Source organism: Corvus hawaiiensis, chromosome 1, assembly GCF_020740725.1.
Source record: "Corvus hawaiiensis isolate bCorHaw1 chromosome 1, bCorHaw1.pri.cur, whole genome shotgun sequence".
In the NCBI taxonomy this organism is placed as follows: Eukaryota; Metazoa; Chordata; class Aves; order Passeriformes; family Corvidae; genus Corvus; species Corvus hawaiiensis.
The window spans coordinates 58,482,911-58,494,495 of record NC_063213.1 but is presented as its reverse complement, the minus strand read 5'-3'; the positions used below and the strand labels follow the sequence as shown (position 1 = coordinate 58,494,495).

Sequence of the window (11,585 nt, the reverse complement as noted above, 5' to 3'; positions counted from 1 at the left end):
TTAAGCTTGCTTCCTCAAAATGTTTTTGTTATACTTCTTTGTACTGAGAAATCGGAAAAAGTACTCCACATTTCAGCTTATGCACCACTCATGCTTCTCCAGTCCCAGCCTAGTTCCCCTTTGCTTTTAGAGCAGAATGTGTTGAAATGTTTTCTGTTTTGTTCTTCAATGCTTTCCTTGCAGTTTCTAACATTTGACTGGCATTTTTGACTGTTACTGTGCAATGAGCTGGCATTTTTGTTTAACCCTATCCAGACACCTTAACATTGCTTCCCAGCACGGCAGTAGGTGATTAACCAACATCTTGGATGTGTACTTTGATTTATTTTCCCCTCTACATATTGTTTTGTGTTTATTGGCACTGAGTTTCATCTGCCATTCTGCTGCCCTGTCACCTGCAGGATACTTCTGCAGCTTTCTGCACTCTGCTTTACTTTAGCCTGCTCTGAGCCATCCTGTAAAGGGAAGGGTGTGCCACAGCAAAGCCTTTACAGGCAAAAATTGGTTTGACTGAAATTTATTTCATTTAAAATCACAGGCTGGAAAGATCTTTATCCTTAAACATAGCTTCTTATTCATAGCTGCATACCATGGTCCCCCTGTACACAGCTCCTATGTGAGTTTTGGCTTTGTGGGGTGATGGAATGGAAAACACAACATAACCTGCCTGTTTTTCTGAAGGCTGAAACCTTCTTCCGTACCTGGATTCAACGTGTTTCCAGCAACTGCTGTTGGCTTTGGGCTGCTCCTATGTCATTACACACATGCATGGTCTCTTAACATAGTACCAACTTCCAAAGCTACACACACTTGTGAGGCATCTGATGGACACCCACATATTCACAGCTGCTCCCACAGCCGTGGGTGGCTGGAGCAGGGAAACTCCTGTCCTTCCCTTCTTGCGTTTCCACGTTCCTGGTGCTGCAGCACACTTAAGGTAAGCCCTGTTCAACAAAACTGACTTGAAATCCAGTTTATGCTCCTGGAGTGGCCCTCAATAACCAGCTTTCATAATACACATTTCTTTAGCTCTGTGCTGAGAAAAAAAAATAAAAGGCTGTCATCATAGGCATCTGCTACTTTATATTGGGTTATACACTAGCAGCAGAGCTACTTCCCTCCAGGAACTCCAGTCCTGCAAAATGTTATATAAACACACATAAATATGGAAAATACTATATACATGTGTATATACGTAAAATGTTATGCATAAAAAAGGTTATTTGCACACGTACAGAAGTGAACAATCAGACTCCAAAGAGTGGTTTGAAGCAAAACAAAGAAGAAAATGTGTGTGTAGTGAGACAGAATTTCAAAGCTCTTTAGCTCTTCAGTTCCTTTAATTTCAACAGGAAATACAGAATGATAGAAAGTAGAAACTATTGATCATAAAAGTTAATGTTGACATTGAAATACTTTGTATGTTCTATATGGAGCCCTTTTGCATTTATTGCTTCAGATTAGCACCTGAATGATGACATGTAAACTGCTGGTACCTCCAGCTGGTTTTGCATCAGTGTTACTATTTGAAAATCATTATTTAAAAAATGGCACACATTTGCCTGCAAACACTGAGTGGTCTCTAATGACTGGATCCCAATCTCAGCCCATCCTTTTTTGATATCCACATCCAAAGATGTTCAGTCAATGCTGGGAGGAAAAAAAAGTAATGATAAAATAAGAATTGCTTTCCATGTTATCTCTACCCCTCTTTTTTAAAGTCAATTTACCTAAAATATGTTTGTTATATGCATAAATCCTTAGTACATTTTGCATATCCTTCATAAAATATTAATATGTTTTCAGGAAAATTGTATGCCTTCATCCAAAAATAAAAAAATTCCCCATCTGGATGGATTTAATAAAGTATTTTATTCTCTTCCATTTTCACCTCAGGTTCAATGCCTCTTGTACTTTTAGTTAAAAAGACCCAATATTATCCTTTCAAATATTACTTAATCTTTCACACATGAAATATGTTTTCTCTTTCAGAAGTTAGATTCTACCAAGGGGCATTAAAACATAGTACACAAAATTTCTTGTCTTGTATTAATTCATGCTTAAGCTCTGGGTTTGCATAAATTGTATCTAGAAACCATACACAACCAAATCTTTGGCATGTTAAGTATCTGGAATTTACATGGAGGTCAGCAAATGTTGTAACATTCCTGTCTGCCCAAGAGAAGGACCAGGCCATCAGTTTGGAAAACCACTACCCCTTACTGCACTTTATGCCATACTTCATATTTATACTCTGGGTTTACACATGTGTTTGTATTGTAAATCACTCTCAAAATCAGAAGGTGCAAAGGAAAGTGTATTGGTGAGGATCACAAGAGGAAAAGCAAAAATTGTTTTTCTCTTTACTTAAAAGGCAATGCTTCTGGTATTATTCAGCAGTCTTTGGCTCGCTTCCCCCTTACAATGGTATCTGTTTCCCATTGTTAAAGATTCTTCATCCAGGCTAGTCTATTATTTCTGGAATTTGTAGAAAGGTTAGTGAGTCTCTAGAGTTGTGATTACTTTTTCTAGCTGACATTTATTGATCTCATTACCTTCATGCTCATATTTCAAAAAACTTTTTTTTACATTTTGTTACCATTTCAAAGATGACAGAAATGCTGCAGTGCTCACTGTATTAGAACTGTATGTAATTAAAATTTGTACTCTGTGTTTCATCAGAAATTCACTGCCAAACCTCAGCATGTGTTGTTTACAAATTAGACTGTTATAATTAGAACACCAAATGACTGCAAAAATAGAGACTGAATTTATATTTGAAACAAACATCTATTTTATTTCTGCACAGAAAATTCTGACATTTTTGGTCATAAGCAAGTTGCTATATACCATACTTTGGAGAAATCAGGTAATATCCATACCTCTGCAGATGCCAGTAAGCCCATGAGACAGTTTAGGAGATACCATGGGGGTGGTAGGAGATGTAAAATTCTTTTCTAAAGTGCTTGCTTTTTACTAAGGAGTGAACTTCACCTTTTGATTTTACTGCATATTTCCTTTCTCTGTTATTATTATCAGTGCAATTCATGTGATTACAACAGTATTAGCCACTTTCTTTAAGGTAGAAAGAAATTTTGCTACGACTTGAATGGATTTTACAGAATTCTTGAAATACTTAGACCTATAAAGGAACAAAACTAGGACATGATACACTCCAAAACTTCTTAGTATATTTGTCTATTTTAGAGAAAGTATGTAGGTGTCAGTCTTAAAAAGTACTATTGCTTCATAGACACCTAATAACATGAGGGACTCCTGAATTCCAAAGGATTCCAGCTGACAAATGCTACTGCCAGCTTGAAATTTCTCCTGCACCTTTCATATCTTCCTTTGAAAAGCCTTTTTAAAGGTTGCTTGCTGAAGTATTAATGTGGATAGATGATGAAATGCTGGTAACAGGATATATACAGAACTAACGGGGTGTTCTTGTGGCAGTGCATAATAAATACTTCCATGGAAACATGAAGATCTGAGATAGCTTAGGTATTACAGTGGTTTAATGGGTGTGAACAGCTCAGACTCAAGTTCTGTACTGCTTTGCTGAGGACTGCTAAATCACTTCCCTGTCACTGAACTCCCTATAATAATAGAATAAATTGTCACTTTGCTGAAGTGGGGAAAAACAGCACAGTAAATAAATTGGGACAGGTGTTGACATTTAAAGCATTTAAATATCTGTAGTATTCCATTAATAGATGGACACTAGACACAGTTATATATCTATAAAAATAATCCATATGTAACATACATATATATTTATATAAAATATATGTTAAAATGTATTTTATTGCTGGAAGTTCAGCAGAAATTATATCCATTTATTTCTCCTCAAGTTATGCAAGAGTTGCTTTCTCCTTATAATTTTTTTATCTGGAATGGCTTAGAGAACTACCATACTCAGTAGTCCTCTACACGGAGAAAATAGCTGTAGTTACTTGTCACTTACTTCTTATGATCAGAATGCACAGAGCTCCCAGATCAGTGATTTTTATCAAACTTGTGTGACATCTCACAATTCCTCCTTGACCCTCTTTTCCCAAGAAAAAGGGAATTCTCTTTCACTTTGGAAAAAGCAGTGTGAGTTTTTCTCCTGACAAATGTGACCTGAGAGTCCTTTGTAAACTGTACATGATCTTACGCCAGTTGATAGGCTTCAAAGGCTGAAGATGCAGCCAGATTAAATAGTAACACATATGTGCTGACAGTCTCTGGGTGACTCAGGGCAGTGCTAGAACCAGACAAAAAGGGTGATACTAACTTGCCCAGCTGCCATTGTCTGTGGGTATCACTGAGGTGTTGTGTCCATTAGCACACAGCAGGTGCGAGTGCACATGTTACTTGTGGCAGTGTAAGATAAAATACCTTTGCAGACAGTACTGGGAGAAAGAAGATGTCTTACTCTGAGAATGGAAATAACCACATGATGGAAGCTGCCTTCATCATTCCTTTGCAATGAGCGTCCTCTCCTGTTTCTAGGCTGCTTCATTACGGTTGTCCTTGGAGCATTCTTTGAATTAAATGAGTATGAGTTGGAAAAGGGATTGACAGCTGTGGTTACCTTAGTTATTGAAACTAATGTATCTGCGGCTGAAACATATGCTGCCAGCCTCTCTGGATGTGGATATCATGGGTAACTATGGAGAGTTTAGGCAGTATTTTCTCTCTTTACATTCTTCTAAAATAATTTCAAGATATCAGTTCTTCAGTTAATATTCAATTCTGATCCCTCATAATAAAAATGCAGTAACTTTACTCACCTTTTAGATTTTAAGGGCACTAGCACATACAGTGCTAGCCTCAGGATATCAGTCTGATGACCATCAACAAGCAACAAAACACATGAATCACCTGTCTTGTGGATGTCTAGTATATAATTGAAGTTTTGATAGGATTTAGCTGAAAGAAAATCTAACAAAACTACAAGATTTGAAATGCAAACCATATTGTTCCTCTAGAAAGAGATTGATGTATTAAATATTTATGCAAACATAATAAATTGGCAAGTGTATGAAAACACTGCTACACCTTCATCTCTTCCATATATCATCTGCTTGAAAAAAAGGATTTGCTGCTAAAATAGAATCGGTGTTCTGCTATATAATTTTCATTACAGTGGCTACTTGTCATTATTCTTTCTATATCCATCCTAATATAGGTGGAGATTATAGCTAACAATAAGGGGAAACCAGTGAATACTATTTCTGAATAGAAAATGGAAGATATATTTACATCTTTGGACACATACTCTGGAAATACTGAGCTCTTGTTATTATAAGGTTAATGGCCTATTCACGTTACTGATCTATGAATTTAAGTGAATGGCATGTCCAGCAACCTTCTGAAAATAATAGATTTATTGCATATTTTTAACTGATTATGAAATCAGCAGTTTTCCCGATATCCCAGAGCTAGTAATACTTAGCATTCTTCTCTATGACTGTAGTTACAGTATTGAGTAGTTCTCACAATAACTCCAAAGGAAACATTATATTGTTTTTTTAGTGACAGAGAAAGTAATACAGAGGGGTTGCTGAATGTCACATGAAAGGTGGATCTATGTAAAGTTGGAGTAAGGATGAATTATGAGTGAGAATGAGATTCTTGTTCAACTATATGACTTAAAACCAGTGATGCACGAGCCTATAGGGAAAGTAGGGCATGATTTACTGCTCTTCACTGATGTATACACACACACTTTGGTTTCATCACCATGAAGCCTGCTGTATTTGCTGGCTGCAAAATTAATAGCAAGCTGTAGACTATAAAGTGACTGTTCAGCACTTAAGACATCCCAAAAAGCTCCATCCAAAGTAAAACAGTGTCATTGATTCTGCACGGACTAGAGAGTAGAGTAACTTAACCATCAATGGTTTAAGTGTATAAACTTTGACAGATTCAACTTCTCTGTAACAGAAAGCTGCTTACATAAGTGATTTGCAAGACAAATATAACAACTATTTAGATTAAAATAGTCAGCCTGGGATTAAAAATGTTTGGATAAGCAGTATTATGTTTACTTCAAGTGGAATAAAATAGGAAAGGACTAAAATATCCTAAATTAATTAGTGAAATAAAGACAGATAAAATGAAGGCTTTTCTATAACTTATTTCAGGAAAAAATATAATTGTTGTATTTTAAGATTCAGGGGAAAAAAGAACAGAGGTTTGAAGTTGCCATTTCACTGAAAGCAAAACAAAGCTTTATGCAGACCAGCTTACCTTGTATTTTTCACATTCACCAGGATGTTCCCCAAAATATATGGTTCCCTAAGAAAAACAAATAAAACATTCAGAATAAAATTTATTCATGTGATCCACAGAAATGTTGACTATTTCTAATATATAGGTCTCACTTTCAAATAATTGTGACTCTTTTGGGATATTAGATGATTTATTTAAGTAGAATAACAGGACAACTAATGCAGTCATACATTTAAGGCTTGTTAGCATACATCAACACAGTTGAAAGTTTCTAAAGAAACTCTGATTTTGTCAACCTCAAAAAGTGTCATTCATTTTGGTGGGGCAGGAGTTCCCTTTTCATACGAATGCAGAGGAATTACCTGTAGCTATGGACCACTAGAATGGAGAGGAGTGAGAGGCTGGATGTATGCGTTAGGGAAACTGAAAGTGGAGGGAAATGTAGTTTGGGCCATTATAGTCCAAAGATCTGCATATATTGCCAGGACTTAATTTACAGCTTTAAATTTTCCTTTATGTCTGAATATACCATAAAGCTACTAAGACCTTTCTGTTATATGTCAGGAACCTCACTGTGTGTTTTTATACCTGAATTGTCTTGCCAGGATGTTGATTTCCCCCACATCCTTCCCTCCCTCTCTACTGTGGGGAAGACCACCTGTAAAAATCACCTTGGTATTAGCATATGTTTTTACTGTAGGGTTAATTTGGGTTCTTCTACATTGGAAAATGTGTTAAGCGAAAATAATCAGACTGTGAAACAGTACTCAAGCTGTGTGTCTACACACCTCCTGTTCTTGTTTGATTGTGAAGGTAAAATTTCTAGAGGTGTAGTGCCAGAAGATGCTTTGCACTCTTGGAGTTTTCTCATATCTGGAGGAATGGGGAAGGATGTCTTTTTTCTTTCTAGGCACAGCAAAGGGAATGTGGAAAACATTTTAGGACTGGGGCCCTTAAGCAGATCTAGCCCGTATCCACAGTGAGGGACGCTTAGGTTAGCAGCTGGCAAATCACGCTAACTGTAGTTTTTACCTATACAGCAGGGAATATCTATATAATGGACTCTGTGTGCAGGTGGAACTCAGATTAGGAGCAATACTTGAATTACAATTTAAATAAAATTCACAATGCAGACAAGGTTTTATGGGTATGTCTATACAGTACTGTCTAATGCTGCAAAAAAACATGACTTAGCTCAACCATTAAAATTAATGTGACTGCATTAATATAGTACTGATATTCAGAGTATATTTGTATCAGAACTAGCATCCTTAGATCTAGGCTGGGTATTTCATTTAGACACTGCATTGTGCAATAAGGACAATCCCTACAAAGAATAATTAGGAAATGCTTATAGACTTTTTTGGGGGGGGGGGGGGGGCGCGACAATAAATACTAAGTAATCTTTATTAAAGATAAAATGTTTGTAACCTGAGAGGACAGATGAACTGGAGATTTTCATTTCATTATTCTAATAATCATCTCTTAGTGACAGCTGGCCTGCTTCTCAACTTCCTTGCATCTTGAAAAGTCACTAACACTTCTGCAAAGAAAGCATAATGTTCTGAAAGGTAGTGTGTTCTCAGCTGAAAATTACTTTATGAGATCTAAGGTAGTGAAGGATTGGACCCAGATGAAATACTAATAGTTAAGGCTCGTATTTCTACATGACCTGTGATGAAAGAGAAGAAGGTGCTGCATCTCCAGAGACTTTGGGGAATGTTCAGGGAGTGATATAATTAATAACTAACTGTTCAATTTGACAACCCTTAATCTCATTTTCTCAGGCTTGTGTCCTACAGATTATTTATAAATTAGATTGGTGGTCATAGTAACTATTCCCCTGAGTTTTCAAAGTGAAGGGAGCCTAAAATGACTTCTACTTTTCACAGCATGGTCTATTGAGCACATCATCCTCCTCAGCAGGACAAAATGAATACTGTGCACTCTACTCTGGGGCAAATAATTTCCCTTTTGTACAATATTAGTAAACAAACTGTGGAAGACTCTGTAAGTTTGAGGAGCAAAGTACTGTCCCTTAAGTCTATGACAAAACACTTGCATCGTTTCAGCTTGTGCTGAACCTCCTGTGCCGGTGACATGGCCAGTCTGCCCACATGGCCGCAATACACCATCGTGCATCTCCAGCGTACGCACATGGCCCAGGCCTTTTGCACCCTCTCCCTTACCTTGTAACAGAACATCAGCAGCCTCGTGGAGCAAAGGACTTTTCATGTCTCTTCACAACGGAAAAGAAGAGACGTCTATGCAAGTTGTTGAGATGAGATGTAAATTCTCATTCTGTTTCTATTCTGAGAAACAACAGCTGCATCATAGAGAAGCAAAGGTTTTGGAAGTTCATTTCATTGCCAAAGAGAAAAGGTGCTTGTCTTTACTTCCAGATACATATTCAGTGCACAGTCAGAAACTTAAGCTGCAGACCAAAATTCAAAGTGAAGATAATACTTTTATCTTTAACAGGCTTGCAGAGGAATTATTTCAGGAAGAACTTGCAGTCAACAAAACATATATGCCAAGTCACTCACATACCTGTAGCTTCTGTGACTTGTAGGAGAAAATTGTAAAAGCTCCTTTTCACCACCAAATTAACCGTGGACAACTTTTTTTTATCAGTATGGTATCATAATTTCTTAAACTCCACTTTACAATGTGATTTCTTGCTTCAGGAAAGTCCTCCAGAGGTCTTTTGCAGGCACTGTATTACTCCCAGGCTTCAAAGCCTGATCTGTATGGGATTCATGATTCATGGGACTGTTTAATCTATGATCCATAACACCCTTTGGAAAGAAGTCCCACAGCTCAACTACACATTATGCAAAGAGACAAGTCCTTTCATTTATTTCTCATGTTGATTTTAACAGCTTAATCTGACCCCCACCTTAAAGTTTTTTACATTGCAAAACATTGTATGATGGCTAACATATGGATGTTCTTAATACATTAGTTCCACTTTTGGTTATTCCAAATTCAGAAGTATTATGTTTTCTTTATAACATTGTGTATTTATTAATAAAATACATAATAATATATTTGACGATTTGTGTACATGTACATATACACACATGTAATAAAACTTAATATGGTATGTGAAACACTGCATACAATGCTGTAGACTAGGACTGTACAACACTATTTTACATAACACTATTTTACATAAACAGTCAAAAACCATTTGATTTGTCACGTTCTCTTTATCAGTTTGGTGGATTGTGTGAGATTTTCCTTTTATTTACATTAGGTTCATAGAAAAAAGCTCTTGAGGGGCTAAAATTAGAATGATTGTGGCTTATCGGTTTCATTCACTAAATAACTGAACGCATATGCTTTTAGGAGATTAAGTGAAAAAACTGAAACAATTCCTATCTACAGTTTAAAGCAACCTACTTCGAAGAAATGAATGATCTGCAGGTGACTACTAAGGCCGTGTGATTTATTGATTTATTTTATCGACTTAGCAAGCAGCAGAGCAGAGACAATACTTGTGACCTGATGAGAAGAAACTGAGTCTGCACAAGTGGGTTCGAGGTACCTCGCACCTCTGTCTTGCAGAAGGGGAGAGGAACAACCTGTTCCAGCGATTTAGTGGTAAAAGATGTTCACACCTGAGATTCTGTGTAAATCATTCAGGTGGTAAATGACACCATGCACCTAAATTCACGCGGTTTCAGGGGGGACGATGGAGACAAGCCCAGGCACAAGCCGCGGGGTGTCCAGGCAGCCCGGCAGCTGCGCGCAGCCCCGCCGCAGTCCGGGGCCAGCCCGCTCTCCCAGCCGGCGCAGCGCTGCTTCCCGGCACCGCGCCTGGATGCCGAGTGTCCGTGGCGTTCACGTCCCCTGCCCGGGACAGCCCCCGGGACAGCGGAGGGGAAGGGGGGTGAGGGGATGCGGGGGACAAGTGGAAGCGCAGCCAGGGGCAGGCGAGGAAGGGACGTTACCTGCCGACATCGAGGACGGGACAGTTGGGCGAGGAAAAGGAGAGCGGTCAGCGCACCCCGCTGCCTGCCCCCCTCCCGGGCTGCCGGCGTTGCTCCCCTCCCCGCGGCGGCGGGGGGCAATGTCCTCCCACCCACCGCCGCCGCCGCCGCCCCCGCTCCGGCCCTACCCCTCCTCCGCCCCCCTCGCACCGCCCCCCCCCCGCCGGCGGAGGTGAGGCGAGGCGCGGCGCCGACTGCGGCGGCCGTACGGGAGGAGTGGGGCGGCGGGGACTGTGCGCGGAGGCCGGCGGCATCCACCACCTAGCCCGGCGCTGGGATCAGCCATGGGGAGCAGCCGCCACTCCTGCGGCTGCGGACAAACTCCCCTCCGGATGTCGGCTGCCGGTGGCCTGGTCTGAGCAGGAGGAGGAGGAGGGAGAGGAGGAAGGGCCGTAGCAGCGGCGGACTGTGCAAGTTGCGCTCTGCCCTTCTTCTCCCCGGCGCGTCTCCCACCCGCGGAGCAGCATGCGGACTGGCCTCCGCGCTCCCTCAGATGTGCTCCGGCTGCCGCCGCCTTCAGTGCATCCTGCTGCTGGCAGCGCTCACCCGGGCGCTGGATGAGACGGGAGCAGGGAGATCGCTGCTGCGGTTCCGCCCGCTCCTTCATGCGGGCTTCTGCTCCGGCGGGGCTAGCACCGCCGCCGCGGAGGAGCCGGGCTGCCCTCCCGCCCCGCGCCCGCCCGCCTGGGGGGCCCGCATGGCGTGCTACCTGGTCATCAGCTCCCGGCACCTCAGCAACGGGCACTACCGCGGCATCAAAGGCGTCTTCAGGGGACCGCTCTGCAAGAAGGGCGCTCGCTCGCCGGTAACTGCCACCTCCTCGCCCCCTCCCTCACTTGCCCCCCGCACGGTAGGAGCGGTGCGGGCGGATGCCCACGCTGGGGGCGGCCGGCGCGGCACGGCTGCGGGGGGTCGCGGGGCGTGGGCGCCGGCTCGGTCCCGCTCTGCGGGGCCCCGGCGTGGGCGCTGCCTCGCCGGGCGGCTCGGAAAAGTTTCTCGGTCGGCGGCTGCCTGCGTGTGGCCGCGGGGACGGGGCTGGGGGCGGTGCTGGTGCTCGGCGGTGGGGCGGGGGGGCCGAGGCTTAGCTGGGGTTATCCGTGGACCGCGTCTCGGGCTCGTGCTCAGAGAGAGGTTAATTTCTGACGCTGTGCTGAGAAGTTGGAGGCTGGTGGAGGGGAAGGCGCCGCGTTGGCTCCAGGTGTCGCGGTTTAGTACCTTGTCCAAGGTTTTGACGCGGCGGAGGAGGGAAGCGATCGTCCTTCTGGTTTCGTCTGCCAAAAAATGCACTTGCGAGTTTGGCTGCGGCGCGCTGTGAACTACCTGTCGAGACCGACATCTAGGTAGAACACGCGTGAAGTTTGGGGTGGT

General features: G+C 42.0%; 1 protein-coding gene across 2 annotated transcripts in view; it reads left to right on the top strand.

Moving 5' to 3' along the window:
• The first annotated feature begins 10,383 nt into the window (after window positions 1–10,383).
• ZNF804B (zinc finger protein 804B) overlaps window positions 10,384–11,585 on the top strand; it is a 241,008-nt gene continuing 239,806 nt past the window's right edge. The window contains exon 1 of one of the 2 annotated variants that reach the window (XM_048306288.1): window positions 10,384–11,022. In XM_048306288.1, coding sequence (XP_048162245.1) covers window positions 10,711–11,022 — 312 coding nt within the window. In that variant the 5' untranslated portion in view covers window positions 10,384–10,710. Of the gene's footprint in view, window positions 11,068–11,585 lie in introns of both variants that reach the window. The other variant, XM_048306277.1, reaches the window with a different exon arrangement.